General features: G+C 40.4%; 2 protein-coding genes across 3 annotated transcripts in view; both read right to left on the bottom strand.

Moving 5' to 3' along the window:
* Window positions 1-4,335, bottom strand: part of LOC134225082 (uncharacterized) — a 273,215-nt gene extending 268,880 nt beyond the window's left edge. For both annotated transcript variants that reach the window (XM_062704868.1, XM_062704869.1), the window contains exon 1: window positions 3,931-4,335. The gene's annotated coding sequence lies outside the window, so the exon portion shown is untranslated. The remainder of the gene's footprint in view (window positions 1-3,930) is intronic.
* A 10,764-nt stretch (window positions 4,336-15,099) lies between these two features.
* On the bottom strand, window positions 15,100-16,071 carry LOC134225084 (glyceraldehyde-3-phosphate dehydrogenase-like). The gene has a single exon (XM_062704872.1). The coding sequence runs from the start codon at window positions 16,058-16,060 to the stop codon at window positions 15,320-15,322; it is 741 nt and encodes a 246-aa protein (XP_062560856.1). The 5' UTR covers window positions 16,061-16,071; the 3' UTR covers window positions 15,100-15,319.
* Between the last annotated feature and the right edge of the window lie 9,311 nt (window positions 16,072-25,382).

Below are 25,382 nucleotides of genomic sequence, written 5' to 3'. Positions count from 1 at the left end.
TGACTAACTACCAGGAGAGCTGTTTAAACACGGTGGTGAGGCACTGGCTAGAGCGCTGCACTGGGTAATTACCAAGGTTTGGGAGGATGAAGTTCTGCCGCAGGAGTGGATGGAAGGTGTCGTGTGTCCCATCTACAAAAAGGGCGATAAGCTGGATTGTAGCAATTACCGCGCAATCACATTGCTGAACGCCGCCTACAAGGTATTCTCCCAAATTCTATGCCGCCGACTAACACCAATTGCAAGAGAGTTCGCGGGGCAGTACCAGGCGGGATTTATGTAAGAACGCTCTACCACAGATCAGGTGTTCGCCGTACGTCAGGTATTGCAGAAATGCTGCGAACACAACGTTCTCACATATCATCTATTTATCGACTTCAAAGCCGCATATGATACAATCGATCGGGACCAGCTATGGCAGCCAATGCACGAAAACGGGTTTCCGGATAAACTGACACGGTTGATCAAGGCGACAATGGATCAGATGATGTGCGTAGTTCGAGTTTTAGGGGCATTCTCGAGTCCCTTCGGAACGCGCAGATGGTTACGGCAAGGTGCTGGTCTTTCGTGTCTGCCATTCAGCATCGCTCTGGAGGGAGTAATACGGAGGGTAGGGATTGACACGAGTGGTACGATTTTCAATAAGTCCATCCAGCTATTTGGTTTCGCCGATGACATTGATATTATGGCACGTGACTTTGAGAGGATGGAGGAAGCCTACATCAGACTGAAAAGCGAAGCTAAACGGATTGGACTAGTCATCAACACGTCGAAGACGAAGTACATGATAGGAAGAGGCTCAAGAGAGGACAACGTAAGCCACTCACCTCCAGTTTGTATTGGTGGTGACGAAATCGAGGTGGTAGAAGAATTCGTGTACTTGGGCTCACTGGTGACCGCCGATAGCGATACCAGCAGAGAAATTCGGAGTCGCATCATGGCAGGAAATCGTACGTACTTTGGACTCCGCAAAACCCTCCGATCGAATAGAGTCCGCCGCCGTACCAAACTGACTATCTACAAAACGCTTATTAGACCGGTAGTTCTCTAAGGACACGAGACCTGGACGGTGCTTGTGGAGGACCAACGCACACTGGGAGTTTTCGAAAGGAAAATGCTGCGTACCATCTATGGTGGGGTACAGACAGGGATGGAATGCTCCTCAGAGCAAATCAGGAGAAGAAAAAAAATGCTCACTGCTCTCGACACACGAATCTTTGCTCTTCTCTTTTGTACTTTTGCGTTTCTCTCTTTTTCGGGTTGCTCCGAAATATATTCATTTCTCAATGATAACTAAATGGTTTGACTCAATGAGGTGAGGAAAAAGTTGCTCATTGAGTATCTTTGAGCCTCTTTTCGGAATTGGTGGTGGCGAATAAATTTATGATAATTAGTTGGCTAATCTAAAGGGTAGCCAGTAGGTAATTGTATTTATCGTGTTTGTTTAGAAAACAATTCAATCACTGTCATAATGCGGGTTAAGGACTGCTTCATTTTATTTTTACACGTTGAAGACATTCTCTTGAAAGAGCTTAGTATATTTTAATCAAAATTGAAGCAGTCGAATAAATCTTGTATTTATCGGTCAAAATGGTATACACTGGGGTCATGCGGTTTAATAAGACCGATTTGCAAGATTTCCTCACCATCGATTCGGCTTGGGCTCCGCTGTGTATTCAAAAAGTTTGCAAATCTGGTGGAAAACTGTCTAAATACAATATTAGGGCCAGTTGGGAGAAAACCCAATGCGATCGCACATAAAACGTTCAGAGTGCGGCGCTGCAATGAACACAACAATTGACAGGAATGCAAAATAATACAACCCCGAGCAAGCTCGGGTACGTTCAACTAGTCTCTATATACAAAAATGAGTTTGCATTTCCTTTGAGGCAATATAAATCACGAACGAGTGGACCAATTAACAAGATTCTCTCAGTAATCGATTTGTCTTAGGATCAACTGTATTTGTACATACTAATAGTTGATCAATTTGCTGGGGAAAATTGGGAAGTTGTCTTAATGCAACGGATTAATAAGTTCTGAAGAAAGCCATCAAACTCGGAACTGAAATCGATCTAGAGTGCGACGCCTCAATCAACTAAATGATTGACAGATCAAAAATAAAACCCGAGAGAGATCGGACAGTTCGTCTAGTATAAGATAATTTCGTCAATAATCTCTTTGCACTTCAAATTGTAATTGCTAACCAGATAAATGTTAAATTGCCTACATCAAGCTGCCTGTTGCTTAGAAGCAGTAAATAATTAATGTAAAGATAGAATGGTGTTCATTTCTACCCGATCATGGATGCTATACACGGTCCCTATTCTTATGCTGCTCTCATAAAAGTACGAATGTGTAAGACTGTTGTGCGGGTAGCGATGGTATGACAGAAGTGTGCTTTCATTTAACTGTACATTCAGTTGGAAAGAACAACAAAAATGATGCTCCTCAAAGAGGCTCATTGAGACAAACGGTTTCTCTCAAAGAGAGCCGCTCCTCATTTTTCCCACAACGAAGAGCATCTTTTTTGTATGTTTTGATCATATCCGTGATATGTTGTTGCTCACTTTTGATGAACTTTTTTTTGCTCATTGAGCTCATTGTGCGAGCAAATGCCAAGCCTGGGTACAGATGGCGGACGGTACGTGAAGGAGGCGAATGAACCACGAATCGCGAAAATCGGAAGACTGCGGTGGGCCGGGCACGTAGCCAGAATGTCGGACAGTAATCCGGTGAAAATGGTTCTCGACAACGATCCGACGGGTACAAAAAGGCGAGGCGCACAGCGGGCAAGGTGGATCGATCAGATGGAGTATGATTTGCGGACCTTCCGCAGACTGCGTGGATGGCGACGCGCAGCCATGGACCGAGCTGAATGGAGAAGACTTTTATGTGCAGCACAGGCCACTCCGGGCTTAGTCTGATAACTAAACTCATAACAACACAATATGTGGGAGTTTAAATGTTAGAGGCGATGGGTGGTATGCACCCCGAATGGTGGAAAGAGCCGATTTGAAAGATCTCTATTCTGAGCAATATCCAATTATTGTCAACTGTTACCATGTTAGATTTCAGACGACTTACGAGAGTTTTAAATTTTAGGTGCATCTTAATTTAAAACAAAAGAGATTAATAAGTTGTTTATTATTTTGTAAATCCTTTCAATTTAAATTGTTTTTTTTTTCTTTCTATTAATTGGTTAAGTTACTAAGTTGCTAAGTAACTAAGAACTATTTTACAAAGATATTATTAGTTAACGCTACAAATGTAATAACTATGTCTTAGAATTGATTGACAACACAATACACACATTTTGCGAGTTCAGTGGAGAAAGCTTTTGAAAACTGGCAAACAAATTCACTATTGAAAATTTAATACAAAAGGATAAAAATTCCAACTTATGAATCCTTTGATGATTTTTTTTAAAGGATTTCTTCGTGGAATTAACTGATTTTACTACTTAATTAAAGAAACTGTTTGTAAACTTGTGAAGATCTAAATGGCCATCGCAAAACAAAAAAAAAACAATTGGTCATTCTCATTTATATGGGACTCGTCCCCTCAAACGGTGGTGTCATTTACAGATATTTAATTTTTTTTATGAAACTTTTGGAAATTTCCACTACTTTGCGTTAAATCAAATCATTAAACCAGAGATCCACCCTAGCCCATCACCCAGCTGTAACAGTAAATAAGCTGCATCAACAATGCTTCGCCCATAACCAACCTTCGCTAGACTCAACTACTAGCGGCAATCACTTCACCACGTTCGTTACTTTCAATGAATAGGCAACTATCGATGTATGTCACGCACTGCACTGCACCATGAGTGATATTCGGTCAATTATGATTGACTTTTTCGACTGATGAACGCTCGGGTTTTCTTCACTGACTGCGTATTGATAAGTATGTAATAAGTATTCATACTCAGCACTCCTTCCAATCGCTCGGAGCTTACTTTAGCGCATAGGCAGCGACATGCTATGCTAACAAACAGATAACCACTACCACTTCGCACCAGTCACTAGAAGGCGAAGCATTTGTCATCTCAATGCCTTGTTGAAGGGAGCACTGATCAGATCATCAGGATTTTGCAACGTAGCAACAAAGCGTGAACGCAGAACTCTGTAGTCGAACAGCGCCAGCTGTTGATTAGAATATTGCAATCAAAGGCGATGATGACGAAGAGGAATGTTCACGCAAGACAAGAAAAAATATTTGCATCCTGAAGAAAGTCGAAATCGTACACACGAAAAAAAAAATGCATGAATGAAGTAAAACACGCGAAAATTCGACCAAAACGCGTAAGCGCGTGAACGACGACGATGATCGAACAACAATCAGCTACGACGACGGCACGAAACTGAGCTGACTGACCAGACGGCAGTTGTCTTGTCGTTGTCGTGTGAGGGAAAATGAATGAACCATTCACAGGGCAGGGGTTCGTGAGCTATGTGCTTCATAGATGCACCTCTAGAATTTCTTAAATAAATGTTGGATTGATTTCATTGTAAAATAGTTACGTTTTCTTCCTGTTTTTAATTACTCATTGTAAAAGAAGTGATTTGTATGAAAAAAAAAACCCTGATTAACCAGCACCTAGCGGTGTTAATGCCGTACTCGTGCAAAAAATACTAAAAAATACAAGTGAGTGTTTTTTAGCGCGTGTGCATAGAAAATAGTATTTTGGCCATAACTTCTGATTCAATAGTCTAATCTGGGCAATTTTCAATAGCAAATAATGGGGCAGGATTCCCCGTCGAATAGAACTTGTTGCGAGTAATTCGGCCAATGCTAAGTTCCAAAAGTGTGTCTACAAAATTTTGTACACATACACACATACATACATACACACATAACAGTCATCACCTCAATTCGTCGAACTGAGTCGATTGGTATATAACACTATGGATCTCCGAGCCTTCTATCAAAAGTTTGGGGTTGGGAGAGTGACTATATGACTTTACGTTTACTTAGTATACGAGAAAGGCAAAAATCATTAGATTGAGGGTTTTTCAAGCATCTAAAACTGAATCATTTTCTATATAATGGCCACTATACTAGTATAATTGAAAGGCAAAAACTTATTTCCAATTCAGATTTTCTAATTCTCATGGTAGACTATCTGCGTCCTAGAGCATAGAGAACTAGTTCATGTTATAGATGCAGTGGCGTAGCCAGAAAATTGGTATGGGGGGGGGGGGTTTCTGAACATTTTTTTTTTTCGAAAAAAAAACTTCTTATAAAAATGTTGTCTTTGGGGGGGGGGGGGTATGCCCAAAACCACCCCCGTGGCTACGCCACTGTATAGATGAGATAGAGAGATATCGGAGAATGGAATAAAGCATTGAAATGAGTCCTAGAAGAATACTATTCTCTTTTTTGCTTGAGCGTCAAGTTTGAAAGGGCCAGTAGCACCGACTATATGCCCTAGCAGAATAATATGAAACGACAACAAACCAAATGTCATTTCTTGTTTTTGATGTGTTTAGTGTTGCTCAAAGATAATCTAGTAGCCTGAGAGATTTAAATATTTAAATCGACATGGGAAGTGAAGAATTCAGAACAAAATATGACTAGAATATATCGAAATAAGGAGGTTTATTTTCAATTTATTATTTATTTAACATACCAAATATAAACCGTCTAAGACGAATTAAGTACTGTCCATTTAATTCCACCAGTTAATTTTCGTTATCTTTGCAGATACGTATTTCGACCACAACTGTGTGGTCGTCTTCAGTGTCTTGTACTTGACTCGACTTGAGTCGAGTCAGTGTCAAGTCGAGTCAAGTACAAGACACTGAAAATGATCACACAGTTGTGGTCGAAATACGTATCTGCAAAGATAACGAAAATTAACTGGTGGAATTAAATGGACAGTACTTAATTCGTCTTAGACGGTTTAATACATTCCACTAAACGAGCTTAATATATTTTTCTGATACCAAATATAACTTATTAATTACGCGGACTAATTATGTGACTTAATCCTATTTTTAAAAACGTATTTGCTAATATTCAAGTCGAGGAAACAACGTGCTTAGTTGAATAATCTGCAGCATAAGGTCTGCCAATGTGTGCAGGTCAATTAAAGTAGGGAATGGACTCCTTAACGACTGAAATTCACTTCGGGCACTCCACGAGCCTCATGAAAAATTGTAGTTCTGCCAGATGAAAAGCAACAGGTAACAGCAACCTGTTTCGTACATAAAACTCTAAAAAATATTCATTTTTACTATTAAAGCAAGCATTTTAAAATGATGGAGGTAATTAGCCTATTATGGCCACCCCCGGGTCCATAATACGCAACGTTGAGTTTGTTTGTATACGTATTATGGTCCCCCATTTGATTTACATATTTCATTTCCACATATTGCTTTTGCCTATTATGTACCGCCAATGTCGATAGTCGACTGTATAAACGACAGACAGGAAATGGATTTGAATTTGTCTACATACCCTACTTAATTAGTAAATATATATTGCAAAACTTCAAGCCTGCTCCACGGATCGAGACATAGAAACCCCGGATTCTCCTACATATCATTGTATAGCAATGATGTTCATTCCGTTTGTAGAGATTGTCAGCCAATTACTCAGTACAGGAAAGTGTGTGCGTGCGTTGACAGTTTGGCGTGTGGAGATTTTTTTTCCATTTCCTCAAGTTGGTAGCAAGCCAACGTGAGGAGGTTATTTTGTGCAACAAAAGCGTCCCAGCCGGGTGGGACAACAGCTGATCGGGGTGGTATTCGTGAGGCCGGTTTATTGCATGCAAGCACAAGGGCTGAAGTGGGTGGAGATTTTCCTGCAGCGATATCGCTGTTTGTTTTGGTTATAGCGAACGATGTGAACAAGCGTTATACGCTTGGATGTCCCATAGCATCTTTCAATAAAAAAATATTCATGGTTTCATGGAACGACTGTATTTTTTTTGGTGAGCCATAACGTAAAGTATTTGTATATTCATCCTGAAATCCATGTTGATATCACGCCAGTTTGCCATATATCTAATATGGATGAACTTAGCAAGTATTTGACTTTTGCCAACTCTTTAACATTTTAGGTGCCTCTAACTTCAGGAGCCCAGGTCATAGACTCAGCCCTGATAAGACTTAATCGTTATTTTTTTTTATGGTTTGTGTGTATTACACAAACCGTTTCCCGTCAAAAAATGTATCTCGTTTTATTGTCTCAGTCGATTCTTTGGCTTATTTAAGGTCAACTTTCCCAAAGAACCCATATTTTTTGACATCTGTAAGTATTTTAAAAATTTAAAACAAAAATCGAAAAAGTGCTGTTTTTTTAAGACTGGCCCGATTTTAAACGAACATCGGGTGAATTTTTCAGGCCGGTTCACACGTGCAGCACTTTTTCGGTTTCGATTTAAAAAATAGTTAAAGATGCCAAAATTATGGGTTCTTAGGGGAATTTGACCTTAAATAAGCCAAAGAATCGATTGAGCGAATAAATTTTTTTGACGGGAGAGATTATTCACGTATGTATCAAACAGTATCAAAAGCTATACAAGTTGTAGTTGCGTAGCAGAAATTGAACCAGCCAATCATATCTTTAATGAATTTATACATAATAAAAAAATATTCCACTTACTGCTTTTTCATCATCAAAATCCCAATCGGGCGAATCCTGCCGATCGGTTGTGACGATGGTCGGTACCACACTAGGGCCACCCGCACCCGGAGAGTTTTGTGGCTCTTCCGGTATGACGGAGAAGCGGCCCCGCTGCAGGAACGGCGATGCCGGACCATAATTTGCTGTAAATCAAAAGACTACTGAAACAGTGTTCAGACATAGGATAAAATATTACTTACCAGTCTGTGGGATCAGCCTGAATCGACCCACAGTACTTTCGGGAGGGCCCGTTGGAGGAGCCGACACCCGAAAGCGACCACGCCTCGTAGATGAGGCATCGTCTATTCCGTTTGTGCCGTCGTCTTCCATTACATCTGTAGGGGAAAGAAAGAGATAAACTCATTATTGTACGTCTAATTATCTTCAGGTGGTAGTACTGAGTTCTTCATTTTCATTGGGGAAGTCACGCAAAATTTACATTTAGCTCTTCCTCACTCTTATAGAAAAACATAAACAATGAAAGCAATTTCGCCGAATTTTCACGGATTTTTATTTCATGACAAATCACGTGGGTTGGAGAAATTAAAAGTGGATGAAACGGAAAAACAAACCAAAATAATAAAAAGAGCAGCCAGAAGCCGGTTTATCTGATGCTCAAAGAATAATCTGAAGTTCAAATTAAAAGATGAACCCCGTACCGTTCAAATTATCGGGGGTTCACGGTATTTTATAATTAATAAAATATTTTATAATTATTTTAATATTATTAAATCATTTATTAAATTAAATTAAATGTAATCTTAAAAAAATATTTTAGGCAAGAGATCAACTAACAAAAATGAGATTGTTGCTATTTAACATCATCAACTACCACAAATTGCTTGCTCCACTTAGAGGTACACTGATCCTTTAGTGGTGGTTGGTTCCCATCGTAATGCTATCAATTGATTTCTTACAAGACTCGCCACTGTTGCTATAGTTGTTTCACTATTTTTTAAAGAAAAATAATTGTTTTCAATAGTTTTTCAAGCAAATGCATAGAACAATGGGTATTATAGCCTTATTAAACATTAAATTGTGCTCCGATTGATTTGAAAGCTTCTGGGAGCTAGCTGAAAAACCGGGAGCTACGGTTTTACTTTCTATCCCAGGCGTGACTAGGTCTTATTCGTCATAGAAAATGCTAACAGCACCGACTGAGATAGAAACCAGGCCAACTGGGATGGGGTGAGCAACAGCTACGTATCACACAATTACCGGTAGCGTCGATCTTCTGGACATTTCCTTTTTTGACGTAAACTACGTCTAAGGGGAAGACTCGGATACAGGGGGACAAATGAAAATTTCCAAATTCTAGACCATCACGAAATCATGTAAGATTTTGAACTTTAATAGCGTCTTTATCTTCCGATGGATTTTTGAGATTTATATATCAATCTACGCGGAAATTCTCTACCAATTTGTCAATTATATTGAAACTTTGGGTTAGGACGTTAAAATAGGGTATCGGATCATTTTGGCAGCACCCTCTTTTCTTGCCCGCAAGAGTCACGTTTCGGTCGTCGCCGTTCAGTGCGGTTGGCTTTTGGACTTTGCTTTTTGTGCGGTGTTTCGCACAAAAAGTAGAACAAAGGAGCCGGACCAGTGACCGCGGTCGAAACAAATGTAACGAAAATGCGTAATGTAGTGCATGGTGTATAAAAAGTGATGCAGATAGGGGCATGTTTGTGCAGGCATGAGACGTTCAATTGTTATCAATGCCAAAGCCCTTGCTAGTAATGCAATCATCGCAATTTAATTGCATAAACATGTTTATATTTAAAAACGACTTTGGAAAAATGTTGAGCATTTTTTTGCAAATTGAAAACTAATAAGGCCGACGTGTAGCCATGGGGCCCTCCTTAGCCGTGCGGTAAGGCGCACGGCTACAAAGCAAGACCATGCTGAGGGTGGCTGAGTTCGATTCCCGGTGCCGGTCTAGTCAATTTTCGGATTGGAAATTGTCTCGACTTCCCTGGGCATAAAAGTATCATCGTGCTAGCCACATGATATACGAATGCAAAAATGGTAACCTGGCTTAGAAACCTCGCAGTTAATAACTGTGGAAGTGCCTAATGAACACTAAGCTGCGAGGCGGCTCTGTCCCAGTGTGGGGACGTAATGCCAATAAAAAGAAAAAGAAAGAAGAAAAGAAGGCCGTTACACATATTTATTAAAAACTAGCGAAACAAATCCAGCTTTGTCCGGATGTTGAAAATGTCACAATGAACTATTTGCAGCACCGCACTCTTGATCATTTTTCGTCCGTTTGTTTTGTTTTCCTCAACAGCTGACCCAAAATAGTATTCTAATGATTTTTTACATTTCCCCGTTAAATTCACCAACTTTTTGTATATACAAACCTTGTGGATCCCAAAACGAATCGATTAGGGAAAAAATCTTGCAAATCGATCAAGCCGTTCGGGAGTTAAATCGTCAGGAAGGAAATCTCAACTCATTTTTATTATATAGAATAGAAGATTATGGTCTACGCAAGGTCAAGGTCTACTGGCCTCCGACTCTCTGCAAAGTCAAGTGGGAGGGGGTAATCTTCTTCTTCTTCTACTGAATCGAGCGGCGTGAAAATTTGAATGCAGAGGTCTTTGGGGCCGAGGAAGGTTCTTAAGATGGTTCGAGACCCCTCTCCTCTTTGAAACCTGGCTCCTATACAAATGAAACACCAATTTCATCATAACTCGAGATCAAGCAAATGGAACCAAATCTGGCGTGTGGAGGAAAGAGGGGCTCCCATACAAATGAACCAAAAATTTCTGCATAACTCGAGAACTAATCAGAGAATAAATCAATTTTAGACAAAATAAAGTTCGTCGGGTCTGCTACTAAAAAATAAATATAAAAATGTTAAAAAAAATTGAATGAAAACTCCTCGGATTTGTTAAAGAATGTTTTGCAAATTCTCAAAATTTACCTGAATTTTTTTTGTTCCCCCCCAAATTGTTTTTTTTTTAGCAAAACAATCCGAAGGGGGGGGGGGGGACTTATTTTAAAAGATATTTATATCGGCCTAATAATATTTTGTCCAATTAAATGCGCGCCTGAATCAGAGGGATTTAACTTTGATTCAGGAAGTGTTATTACAGGAATGAATCATGCGGTACTTATTGTACACGACAAAAGCTTCGGAACGCATACGTTCTTGAAACGGGCTATATGAGTTACAATAGAGTTATCACCTTCTTGATCCCTGATTCAAAAGTCTTGCAATGATATTAATAAAATGGTTGCACGAATATTTTATCCATAGTGACACTCAGTGTTGGTAGAATCATACTCAAATCTGAATCATCGAGGTTTCATGCACGAGCTAACTCACCTGCGATTCTGCAGGGGGAGCATCGCGCTTGAGTTTCTCGGCCAGAATCGCATCGCTTCGCTCACTCACCGAAAAATGATTTCGTTTTAAAAAGCGTCAAAACGCAATCGAGGCGTATGTTAGCCATTGTTTTAGAAGAAAACAGTTAATTCAATGCATTCAACAATGAAGAACACGTAAATATCATGCAATGATGCAAATTGTGATTCGAATCATGAGCAAATCTCTGGACCATGATTCTGATGGGATTTGACTCACGCATGGTTTGAATCGCCGATGAGATGTGAGATTTTGAGATTTTACCAACACTTGTGACACTGCCAGACAGTGGGAGTTAGATTGTAATAACACACACCCTCTTTTCCCGTCCGCAACGTTTACTACTCGCGCGCATCACCACCAAATTAATTGGGTTTTGGTACATGATTGACATTTTATGATTTCTAGTGATGCACGAAAAACAAGATATGCCTATGATTGGAATGTTTCTGAATAGGGGAAGGGGGGGCAATATGCGCTAGCTAAGCAAACACTGCTCTATTGTCTTATTTGTAACGCTATTCATGGATATTTTTACATTATGCATCAGTTAAACAAGATAGCTAGTTGATGCCATTCAAAAATTGTCAAAAATCTCAATCATATTGATAATATTCACATTTCAAAAAAGTGGTGATATTCTGTTGCCGGAAAACTCATGAGGCAAAACGCCTTTTAGCTGGCAGCTCCTAGGGAACAAAGTACCACGCGTCGGCGAATCAGCATTCTAGTATGGATAGTCCGTGGAGACGCAAGTACTTTGTAGGTTATTCCCTCTAGGGCGTTTTGCCTCGCCAAAATGTTAGATGTTTCTTCAAAATGTGGAAATTTTCGGTTTTTCCGACCTTCCCATGCACTATTTTGAAACTTTATTCGCCTATCCTACATAATTTTAGATCTAGTTTTGTTACGGACATCTTAATGACGGTAAATATGAGGGAAACCACAAAAGGCGTTTTGCATCGGGGGGGCGTTTTGGGGCCTCTTCCCCTAATAAAAGTTGCAAACGGAAAATATTTCTATTGAAATATTTCATCAAATGCTTCAAAACCCAAATGTAGGCAATTCGGATCCAAGAAAGGCATCATTACCACTGATGAATAAATTTGGCTTTTCACAGTAAATTTTTTAAACAATTGTCGTATCCAACAATTTTCATATCTTAAGATACGCTAGTTTTGTTCGAAACCAGTGACATAAGTAATCAAATGAATTTTCTAAAAATATTCATGTATGATGGCACTACAATCCTCAATGAACAAACTGTCTTACGTAGTTTACGTTGGGCGGTTGTGTCTTGTACATAACCCTTCTGATTTTTGCCCCTTAGGATTGCTATGATCGGGGTAGATTTTTGAAAGTTGACAAGTGATAATGCCGGAAGAACCAGTCTACTTTGACCAAATGAACACCGGGCTGTGGGAATCAGCTAACATAATCCTCTTGAAAACTTTCAGGAATGTGGTTTGGTCAGTCAAGTCAGTCGCATAGGACAAAGTCTTCTTCTTCTTCTTCTTCTTATTGGCATTACATCCCCACACTGGGACAGAGCCGCCTCGCAGCTTAGTGTTCATTAAGCACTTCCACAGTTATTAACTGCGAGGTTTCTAAGCCAAGTTACCATTTTTGCATTCGTATATCATGAGGCTAACACGATGATACATTTATGCCCAGGGAAGTCGAGACAATTTCCAATCCGAAAATTGTCTAGACTGGCACCGGGAATCGAACCCAGCCATCCTCAGCATGGTCTTGCTTTGTAACCGCGCGTCTTACCGCACGGCTAAGGAGGGCCCCAGGACAAAGTCTAGTCAAAATGTAAATTTGAATATGTCAGTATTGTTTGTACGTACATTAGGCGTTGATTATTTATTGAGTCATTTCTATAATTGTGAGTTGTATAATAACGTAGATCATTGTCTGTCTCTCTCTATAATCTTAAGCGATTGTTTGTATTTTGTTTTGATATCAATGTCTTGACAATACACAACAGGTATAATTAATTTTCAGCATTTTTTTTTTCTATATTTTAACAATTAAATTTATTATTATCATTACACCCAACCGGCGGTTGTTAGATTTTCTAAAAATTCTGTATAAGAATCTAACAAAACCTGAATAAGAATTGGGCATATGCGAAATTGTTAGATTCTTATACAAAAAACTCCAAGGTCCAGCCCAATCGGGTTATACGCAAAGGTGACGTTGAACTACGTAGCTATGTGTAATGTACAGGTTTTCGACTCTTCCGTTCGATGAGACCAAAGCAAGCATTTTTCAAGCCCAGGGTGAATCTGTTTTCGTTGTTTATCCTGTGCTCCTGAGATTGAGTGAGCATTACGAACCTTGATGATGTATATAATTTTTAAAACCACATTTGAAAAGGATGATAAAAATAAAATTTTCAAATAATCGAGGATGAGAAACACTCTCAAGCGTATCACATATCCAAATTATCGATTGATAAAAACTTCGATTCGAAACATTGGTATATGCTACTTTTGAACTTATTTGCCTACATAACACAAAAACACAAATTGTTGTTAGTTAAGTTTACATTAAAATGAATCGATTCCAAAATATGGAAAGTTATCGCCGATAACAACTCGCCTACGTTTCACACCTGAGAAGTTATCAAATGATAATTCCAATAATTCTCGTATGAGAATGATTCTGCACAACCCTGGCTTATAGTGTACTGTTGCAATCGTAACCGACGCAAACTTGAGCAGATACTTATAAGTCTATAGACTAAGCACCCGCCACTAAGTCTGTCAAAACACCCCGTGGCTCATTACAGAAAAGCTCATCGTGAAAGCTGAACTGCCAACGGCGTTTGATGGTCACCCTTTGGAAGAAGACAGAGTAGACGCGTCAAAGAAATTTGACAGATTATTCATAAGAATTATTATTCCTTCACGTGAGTTGCGTCGGGCTTTGCGTTTACTCCGGCAGACACCTAGGAATTAGCATAAACGAGCTGAAGAATGTTTCCCAGAATGCATCCACTGCATCAGCGAAGAAGATTAATACGAGCCCCTCTAATGGCATCAATAGACGTAAGCCGGAAGCTGCCGTCAAACGCCCAAGCTTTCGAGAGAAAATGCGCGTGTAAGTTAGTAGAAACGGACTGCACTAGCTAAAAACCCTGTAAGCTGCATTATTTGACATCTATGCCGGTTTGAGGTCTCCAGTTAGCCTTGCGAACAAAGACGTAGAATCTGGAGATGGCGATATCGATTCTCGATCCAATCTAGGATGTTTTCGGGTGAGGAAGATTCTTGGCATAGTGTATCCATTGTATTTGCCACACAAGATGCATACTATATTTCAATGGTGGACATAGAAAGCTTTCAATTAATAACTAAAAAATTCTAATAGATTATTAGTTGAAAAGCAGGCCAAGTTCCAGCTGTAATGTAGTGCTATAAAAGAAGAAGCTTGCGCTGCACTTACAAGATTAACTAATTCACCGAAACCGATTGCTAAACAGTAAAATAGTAAATATTATCTTAAATAAATATTGTAACACACAGGAGTCGGTTCTTACGCGGAGGATATGGGCCGCGTGAATTAAAAACATAAAAAATGGTTAAATCGCATAATAAATCTTAATAAACCACGGAACTCCCAAAATTCGTGTGAAAAAATCGCATAAAAGCGATTTGTTTAAAAATAACCGCATAAAAAACGACATCAGTGTACATCGGGTATGAAGCGTTGACTCTTCCTTGATTGAATGGTCCAAAAACGTTAAAAATCCATCGAGAAACGGCTGAGATATTAACGATCAAAGTCTATCATATTTTCGTGACGTTTTTCGATTTTGTGCAATCGTAAAGTGTACCCCAATATTGAAAAGACAGACGTAGTTCTACGTCAAAACGTAAACTCTCAAACAAATATTGTTAGAAAAGCTTACAAAATTGTTAGATTCTTATACAGTACTTGTATAAAAATCTAACAATGTCGCATATGCCCAGTTCTTATGCAGGTTTTGGTAGATTCTTATACAGAATTGTTAGAAAATCTAACATCCGCCAGTTGGGTGTATCATTAATCTTATCAACTAAACAGAATAGTGTGTAGTTATGATGGTTCCTCCCTAGCTAAACATGTTTGTACAGGAGGATTTCTTAGTACTTTACTTGAGGTGTTGGGTTTTACTGTGTGTGTACGGTGTGTATGATACGCAACGTTTATGTTTAGCAGATCAGTGGCATCAAGCCCTGAGAATTGGTTTGGGTGGAGTACGGTTTAAATATTTTAGTTCTTGATCTGCATATACTTGATCAGATCGACGACACGGTTTTAGTAGTCGAATTCGTTGTCGTACCAGGAGATAAGCTTGACGAAAGTGTTGCTCAACTGAATTCCGGCCTTAGCGTCAAAGATGGAGGAGTGGGTGTCACCAACGAAGTCAGTGGAGACAACCTCCTCTTCGGTGTAGTCCAAGATTCCCTTCAGTGGACCTTCAGCGGCTTCCTTGACCTTCTGCTTGATCTGGTCGTAGCTAGCGGGCTTGGACAGACGGCAGGTCAAATCGACGACGGAGACGTTGGGGGTTGGGACACGGAAAGCCAAACCTGTCAGCTTTCCGTTCAGAGCTGGAATGACCTTACCGACAGCCTTGGCAGCACCGGTAGAAGCTGGGATGATGTTCTGCCCAGCACCACGGCCATCACGCACAGCTTTCCAGATGGTCTTCTGGGTGGCGGTGGTGGCGTGCACAGTGGGGGCCTTGTCGATGGTGGTGAACACACCCGTCGACTCGACGATGTATTCGGCTCCGGCCTTACCCCACGGGATGGCCTTGGGGTCACGTTCCTGGAAGACCTGGGTCTTCTGACCATTCACGACCAGGAAGCCATCCTGGGCGGAGACCTCTCCCTTGAAGCGACCGTGGGTCGTATCGTACTTGAACAGGTACACCATGTAGTCGACGCCGATGAAGGGATCGTTGACGGCGACGACCTGGGCGCCCTTGTCGACGGCGGCACGCAGAACCAGACGACCGATACGGCCGAATCCGTTGATTCCGATTTTCGACATGGTGAGCTGAGAGTTTTGACGTAGGACTACGTCTGTGTTTTCTATATTGGGGTACACTTTACGATTGCAAAAATCGGGGACCGTCACGAAAATATGATAGACTTTAAACTTTAATATCTCAGCCGTTTCTCGATGGATTTTCAATTTTTTGGACCATTCGATCAAGCATGAGTCAACGCTATTTTGTTACTAATTTTCAACTATTTATTATCGATAATTGATAAAAAGTTGAGAAATATGTAAACTAATCAATCACGTACATGCATCACTAGCACAGACATCAAAATCAATGGCTTGCGGGTTTGGATCTAATCCTCAGTTTGAACAAGATTTCACGCACAGCAGACGCATCAAAGCGATTGTAGCGGAGCGGACACAGCATCATGGAGGCGCTAATAACATTTTCAAAGAAAATCCATCGCATTGGTGGTGGTGCTCGATGTGTTGCTGCAGATCATTCAACCTCAACGAACCAGAATTTCATATGAAGAAAAGGTTGACCATAAAAATAGCACTGTGGCGATCCCGCACCAAATTATCAAAATTTATTACAAATTGTGGTGTCAGTTAGTTGGAAAGGAACATTGGGCATAGAAAATTGGTTCTTCTCAGGACCAACATTTTATAAAAAGAAAGAGTTAATTGCGAAAATGGACTGTTTCTGTGGCATCGGGTTTGGCGTGGTAGTTTGGTTGCTGTTAGTGATCCCATCCATTAAAATTCACTACATCATCTCCCTCCGACGCGCTATCAAATTCGCTATTTACGATTGAGTTTTGAACTTTGAAGAAAGTTTATTTCGGATAGTCGGATCAACTTTCTTTTGTATAGAATCAATAAAGTCGCCACCTTTGTGAAAACTATCTACCTACAGCAACTACCCATAAGTGAACGTCGCTTGAATAGACAGATGCCAAGAGATAATGTTTGGTAATATGAAGAAACTTTGTCTTGAGTCGAATTTCTGTTGCCATTCCACGCAACAATACGCATCTTAGATAAACAACATCTCATAACCAAATTCAGAATCTTTCGAGAAAGTTTCATTAGATTCTTAGAATTCGTAATTCTCCGAACGGTCCGTTGTCTGTGGAAACCCAATCGAACTGGCTCGCGCGTGAAAGCAGCTTTCTTATATCTAATGAAGTAATCATTAGCCCCGCCCCTTCATTAATCGTTATGAGTGCACATTATATTTACACTATATCAGCTCACAAAGGGGCGGGGCTTACGGGTTTAATTAATTAAATACAAGAAAGCTGCTGTACGGCGCGCGCGAGCGATTTTGATCGAGATTCCACAGAAGGCGGTTCGACATCGGATGCAGCGAAGCGGCCACAGCAGCACGAAGTGGGTGGCAGTGTGGCAATGCTGCAAATTTACACAAGCGATTGGATGCAGTTAGTGATTGGAATGGGAATTGGGAAAAGAAAATCGGTTCTTCTCAGGACCAACATTTTACGAAAAGGAAGAGTTAATTGCGAAAATGGACTGTTTCGGTGGCATCGGGTTTGGCGTGGTAGTTTGGTTGCTGTTAGTGATCCCATCCAATAAAAATCACTACATCATCTTTCATCTCCCTCCGACGCGCTATCAAATTCGCTATTTACGATTGAGTTTTGAACTTTGAAGAAAGTTTATTTCGGATAGTCGGATCAATTTTCTTTTGTATAGAATCAATAAAGTCGCCACCTTTGTGAAAACTATCTACCTACAGCAACTACCCATAAGTGAACGTCGCTTGAATAGACAGATGCCAAGAGATAATGTTTGGTAATATGAAGAAACTTTGTCTTGAGTCGAATTTCTGTTGTCATTCCTCGCAACAATACGCATCTTAGATAAACAACATCTCATAACCAAATTCAGAATCTTTCGAGAAAGTTTCATTGGATTCTTAGAATTCATAATTCTACGAACGGTCCGTTGTCTGTGGAAACCCAATCGAACTGGCTCGCGCAAGAAAAGCAGCTTTCTTATATCTAATGAAGTAATCCCATTAGCCCCGCCCCTTCATTAATCGTTATGAGTGCACATTATATTTACACTATATCAGCTCACAAAGGGGCGGGGCTTACGGGTTTAATTAATTAAATACAAGAAAGCTGCTGTTCGGCGCGCGCGAGTCATTTTGATCTGGATTCCACAGAAGGCGGTTAAACATTCGATGCAGCGGAGCGGACACAGCAGCACGAAGTGGGTGGCAGTGTGGCAATGCTGCAAATTTATTTCAACCTTTGGAGGCTCAGCGAAAAACCATCAAGTGGCGGTAGGACAGAAGGTGTCAACAAGCGATTGGATGCAGTTAGTTATTGGACAGAAGGCGCATTTGGGAAAAGAAAATTGGTTCTTCTCAGGACCAATATTTTATGGAAAGAAAGAGTTAATTGCGAAAATGGACTGTTTCGGTGGCATCGGGTTTGGCGTGGTACCTTGGTTGCTGCTAGTGATTCCATCCATTCAAATTTACTGCATCATCTCCCTCCGACGCGCTATCAAATTTGCTATTTACGATTGAGTTTTGCTCTTTGAAGAAAATTTATTTCGGTTAGTTGGATCCTTCTAATGTATAAAATGGTGGCTTTTGTATAAAATCAATGAAGACGCCACCTTTGTGAAAACTATCTACCTACAACAACCACCCATTAGTAAACGTCGCTTGGACAGACAGATGCCAAAAGATAATGTTTTGTAATATGAAGAAACTTCGTCTTGAGTCAAATTTCTGTTGTCATTCCTCGCAACAATACGCATCTTAGATAAACAACATCTCATAACCAAATTCAGAATCTTGCGAGAAAGTTTCATTTGATTCTTAGAGTTCATCATTCTCCGAACGGTCCGTTGTCTGTGGAAACCCGATCGAAATGGCTCGCGCGCGCCGAAAAGCAACTTTCTTATATCTAATGAAGTAATTCCATTAGCCCCGCCCCTTCATTAATCGTTATGAGTGCACATTATATTTACATCATATAAGCTCATAAAGGGGCGGGGCTTACGGGTTTAATTAATTAAATACAAGAAAGTTGCTGTTCGGCGCGCGCGAGCCATTTTGATCTGGATTCCACTATTCCACAGAAGGCGGTTCAACATTCGATGCAACGGAGCAGACACAGCAGCACGAAGTGGGTGGCAGTGTGGCAATGCTGCAAATTTATTTCAACCTTTGGAGGCTCAGCGAAAAACCATCAAGTGGCGGTCGGACAGTTGCAACGCAAGGTGTCGACAAGCGATTGGATGCAGTTAGTTATTGGACAGAAGGCGCATTGGGAAAAGAAAATTGGTTCTTCTCAGGACCAACATTTTACGGAAAGAGTTAATTGCGAAAATGGACTGTTTCGGTGGCATCGGGTTTGGCGTGGTACCTTGGTTGCTGTTAGTGATTGCATCCATTCAAATTTACTGCATCATCTCCCTCCGACGCGCTATCAAATTCGCTATTTACGATTGAGTTTTGTACTTTAAAGAAAGTTTATTTCGGATAGTCGGATCATCATTCTTTTGTATAAAATCAATGAAGACGCCACCTCTGTGGAAACTATCTACCATCGGTGAACGTCGCTCGGACAGACAGATGCCGAAAGATAATGTTTGGTAATATGAAGAAATTTCGTCTTGAGTCAAATTTCTGTTGTTACTCTTCGCAACAATACGCATCTTAGATAACCAACAGCTCATAACCAAATTCAGAATCTAGCGAGAAAATTTCATAAGATTCTTAGAATTTGTCATTCTCCGAGCAGAGCGGACACAACAGCACGTAGGCGGTCGGCGGTCGGACAATTTCAACACAAGGTGATGTCAAGCGTATGGATGAAGTTAGTTATTGGAAAGACGCATTGGGAAAAGAAAATTGGTTCTTCTCAGGACCAGCATTTTATGGAACGAAAGAGTTAATTGCGAAAATTGATTGTTTCGGCGGCATCGGGTTTAGCGTGGTAGCTTGGTTGCTGTTAGTGATTCCACCCGTTCAAATTAATTGCATCATCTCCCTCCGGCGCGCTATCAAATTCCCTAGCTACGACTGAGTTTTGCTCTTTAAAGAAAGTTCATATCGGATTGTCGGATCAACCTTCTTTTGTAAGCATAAAGACCTTTTTGGAGGACACCATCCTCAAAAATGGCCGAAATAAAGGAGAAATAATCAGAATCAGAAGTGGCGTGAAACCAAACGCAAATAGATTTATATGCAACGTTTGGTTTTCACCCGCGATGTAAGCGTTCGTTACAAAGTAAGGATTGTGATGTCCCCGACTGAAAGCCAGTCGAGTGGCTTCAGCGGACAATAAGACATGTTAATTACACGGTTAGAGACTCCCATCCAACTGGGAACAACTATTCGACCTCTTGATTCAGTTGGCCTCCGAGCAGTTTGCTCAATGTTAATAAAACGACACACACTATTATGGCAAATACTATCAATTTCGAATAGCTACGTTGTCCTACGTCACCTTTGCGTACAACCCGATTGGGCTGCACCTTTGAGTTTTTTTAGTACGTTGAGAACTAATTAATTAATGAAAATGAAAATTATAATAATAATCTATATACATAAAAATGAATTTCTGTCTGTCTGAACCTTATAGACTCCGAAACTACAGAAACGATCAGCGTGAAAATTTGTATGCAGAGGTTTTTGGGGTCGGGGAAGGATCTTAAGATGGTTCGAGACCCCTCCCTCCTTTGGAAAGGGGGGGCTCCCATACAAATGAAACAGAAATTTCTGCATAACTCGAGAACTCAGAGAATAAATTAATTTTAGGCGAAACGAAGTTCGTCGGGTCTGTTAGTTAATTAATAAAAAACACAACTTGTCTTCTATATTTTAGATCGGTTATTGCCACTATGTTGTTGTCGGTTGTCTGTTATGTTTCAACATAAAGGTCTTATATAACTTAGTCTTATTAGTGTTTTAGTCATGGTTAGATACAGTATGTATAAAACTACAAAAGGATTGTCTTACAAATCCTATGTCCATATTATTATATGCCTTACATTGGCTTACAAATCCTATGTCCATTCTCTATCTATCAATATCTGCTTTCTCCTTTTACCAATCTCTTCTTCTTCTTATTGGCATTACATCCCCACACTGGGACAGAGCCGCCTCGCAGCTTAGTGTTCATTAAGCACTTCCACTGTTATTAACTGCGAGGTTTCTAAGCCAAGTTACCATTTTTGCATTCGTATATCATGAGGCTAACACGATGATACTTTTATGCCCAGGGAAGGCGAGACAATTTCCAACCCGAAAATTGCCTAGACCGGCACCGGGAATCGAACCCAGCCACCCTCAGCATGGTCTTGCTTTGTAGCCGCGCGTCTTACCGCACGGCTACCCGATCAAGAATGCATAACAAAATTATAACAAGGGGAGTTATTTATTTCAGAAAAATAATGTAACAAAATGTGTTATAAAATTGGCTGGTTAGTTGTTAAAATAACAAAAATTATATCAAAACTTCCTCTAGCCGTAACATAATTATATCAGAGGTTGTTACCTTCATTTCAACATTATAACAACCGTTGATATGATTATGAGGTACAAAAATCTGCTTTCATGGTAATTGCCTACATTACGTATAAAAATGTGGTACGCTACAACGCCGGAGTTCCATCCATAATGTAGGCAATTAACTTTGTACTAGCTATTAACATCGAACATTGATTCAAGTTATGCTGGAGGTGATGACCTCCGCTTTTTTCCAATATAAAAAAAATTAGGCAATTATTTTGTGTATGAAAAATTGATATGAAATAAAACTGGCCGAAGACACATTTTTATCGATCTATCTAGTTATAACACACGTTGTTTTAAATAACAACCGTTGATAGAATTGAGTTATAATTTTGTTATGTATTCCTGATCGGGTAAGGAGGGCCCAATCTCTATTTTCTCTTTTATAGCTCAATCTCTACTTTTTTCTTCTGTCTCCATTTTTCCATCCAATAGTACAGTAAACTTCTCCCTTGGCTACTTTAAACAATTTCTCAATCACAAATAAAAAAATAAAAAATCCTATCTAAAAATCTAAATCTAAAATGTTTAATATTATTATTTCATTTTATTATCAATCTATTTTTTTAATCCTACGTTTTTTCTTGGCTGATTTCTGGTTGGCTATGAATTTAAGACTTATCATCAGAACCAATAGGGGTGATACGAAGAGCAGGGATTAACACGAGTGGTACAATTTTCAATAAGTCCGTCCAGCTATTTGGCTTCGCCGACGACATAGATATTATGGCACGAAACTTTGAGAAGATGGAGGAAGCCTACATCAGACTGAAGAGGGAAGCTAAGCGGATTGGACTAGTCATCAACAGGTCGAAGACGAAGTACATGATAGGACAAAAATTCAAGAGAAGACAATGTGAGCCACCCACCGCGAGTTTGCATCGGTGGTGACGAAATCGAGGTGATAGAAGAATTTGTGTACTTGGGCTCACTGGTGACTGATGAAAATGATACCAGCAGAGAAATTCGGAGACGCATAGTGGCTGGAAATCGTACGTACTTTGGACTCGGCAGGACGCTCCGATCGAATAGAGTTCGCCGCCGTACCAAACTGACAATTTACAAAACGCTCATTAGACCGGTAGTCCTCTACGGACACGAGACTTGGACGATGCTCGTGGAGGACCAACGCGCACTTGGAGTTTTCGAAAGGAAAGTGCTGCGTACCATCTATGGTGGGGTGCAGATGGCAGACGGTACGTGGAGGAGGCGAATGAACCACGAGTTGCATGAGCTGCTGGGAGAACCATCCATCGTTCACACCGCGAAAATCGGACGACTGCGGTGGGCCGTGCACGTAGCCAGAATGTTGGACGGTAACCCGGTGAAAATGGTTCTCGAAAACGATCCGACGGGCACAAGAAGGCGAGGTGCGCAGCGGGCAAGGTGGATCGATCAGGTGGAAGATGACTTGCGGACCCTCCGTAGACTGCGTGGATGGCGACGTGTAGCCATGGACCGAGCCGAATGGAGAAGACTGTTAATATACCGCACAGGCCACTTCGGCCTTAGTCTGAATAAATAAATAATAATAATCAGAACCAATGCAAAGTTTATGTAAGAAATATTCATTGTTATGGAGAAACATAAATTCAGATTTCTATCATTAAGCTGTTTTCTATTCATTTAATTGCATCGACATTACTATTTTGAATTTTCCAACATGATGCAAATCCTGATAAGTCTAAATAGTTCGCCACTCCCAATTGAAAACATTCTAAAATTTGAATGTTTCTAAAATGGTCGGGGTTCAGCCAAACCGCACCAAGCGGCTTTTCGACTGACTTGTGATATTTTGTTCGTAAAAGGACAACGGAAATAGTTTCATATCACTTTAAGCATACATTTGCAGTAGGATATCCTCAGTTATGGGGTTGTGGGATATCCGATACGATTTACGATCAATTAAATCTGCTTAACGAAAGTTTGAGCAGAAAAATCGGTAATTTTTCGTTGGCGCTTGGTGCGTTTTGGCTGAACCCCGACCAAATATAGAAATGATCTATTGGGATTCATGACTTCTAAATTTCAAGCTTTACTACAACCTATCCTATCCTAGCTGTTGGCTTCGCTACTTCCAGTTGACGAGAAATTGGTTAATTGGAGAGTAATAATGAGCCAGCGGATCCTCCATGTAAAAAGCTATACCTGATAAGTATGCCGGGACATACGATCAAGGGCTCAGTCTGCAAAGCAGCCGATCTACTGTGAATCGTTGGATGCGCACTGAAGTGCTCCAAATGTGATATGATACACAGATGAATGTTATCTTCAGTGCCGTCAACCCCCGTGACCTTGGCTAGGGAATTACCGGTACCGTCGATCTTCTGGACATTTCGTTTCAATAATAATGTAGGGAATTGAAAAGACACTATTGAACGAAAATTATGAGCTTAGCTTTTCATTTATATTTGGATTCCTTGCAGTAAAAAGATTTTACAGACAAAATTAGTTGACCTAGTACAAATGGACGGGCAGCCGTGTGAAACACATTCATTATCTTCAACCCATGATTGACGGAAGGCACTTCTCAACTGCGAGTAAAACAAATGCGATGTTGCGGTACGATGGAACAGCTGTATCGTATCATGTTAGCGAATGTTCTACGAAAAGATGAACCACTTGCGCATGGGCTAAATAGCCTAAGCTGACAAACGCAGACACAGAAACGGGAATCTCCTTTCAGACTAGAAATCATACGAGGATCCATTGATTGTCGTTTGGTAGGACAGCAAAATTAGTATAATAGATTATGGATACCTGCATACATGATAACCTGGAATACCCCGTACCCCGAGACTATAATCATAATGTTGGAAAAGGGATTGAATTAGGAATCCATGTATGTAGCAACTGGAGTCTTCCTCAGCCGTGTGGTAAGATGCGCGGCTAGCAAGACCAGCAAGACCATGCTGAAGGTGGCTTGGTTCGATTCCCGGTCCGGTCTATGAAATTTTCGGGTTGGAAATTTTCTCTACTTCCCTGGGTATAAAAGTATCATCGTTCTAGTCTCATGATCAAGGCTGGTTGCGATCAATGCTGCTCAAAATAGTGACTTTAGTGACCAACACTGACGATAAAAAGGTTTTCGTTTCTGAATAGGCTGACCATACTCAGGCTTGCCAAAAACTCCTCGCTGAGTAGAAAATGAGCAAGAGCAAGAGTTTTTTTTGAGGAGCAGAAATAAGCATCAAAACTCACAACATTGTGCATCATTAAACCCGAGCTTGTGCGTCGCAAAACAAGAGCAAGTCCATCTGTTCATCTTTTTCGTTTGGTGCGCAACTCACTTACACTCACACTCAAAACAGCCTCCAAGATATTTCTTACATACAAAGCGTCGCTCCGGAGGCTCAATGAGTGCTCTTTCGCCCTAAAGAGGCTGCACTCATAACAAAGAGATGAAGTGTCAAAATTGGAACAGCGCATTTGCTGTCAAATCAGTTGTTCCAATCGAGCACAAGGTTGTTAAAGGTGGGAGTATTGCGTCTCTTTGTTTTTCCAGGCTCGTTATTTCGCCCGACACCTCACTCACATGTGTTTTTATTTTGCTTTTCCTCACTCTGTTTTTTTGTACTTCTGCTTTTTTACGCTTCCACTCAATTGTGAGGATGCGAAGGCAGCATTTTGCTGATGATGATTTTATTAGACTCTAGCGAAGGTGAGGAGTTTTGTCAAGCCTGACCATACTTACCGTATTCAACGGGACAGTCCCGTTTTTTAGACCTTATAGTGCTGTCCCGTCGTAATATGAAAAATCCTCGATTTGTCTCGTTTTTTTCATTGATTCTTTCAAGGAGCTCC

Source organism: Armigeres subalbatus, chromosome 3 (assembly GCF_024139115.2).
Source record: "Armigeres subalbatus isolate Guangzhou_Male chromosome 3, GZ_Asu_2, whole genome shotgun sequence".
Taxonomy (NCBI): Eukaryota; Metazoa; Arthropoda; class Insecta; order Diptera; family Culicidae; genus Armigeres; species Armigeres subalbatus.
Note: the sequence above shows the minus strand (reverse complement) of the source record. Positions and strands in the feature narration are given on the sequence as shown.

What these genes read in the sequence shown, in the direction of transcription:
- LOC134225084 (XM_062704872.1), bottom strand. Translation starts at nt 16,060, where the DNA reads ATGTCGAAAATCGGAATCAACGGATTCGGCCGTATCGGTCGTCTGGTT.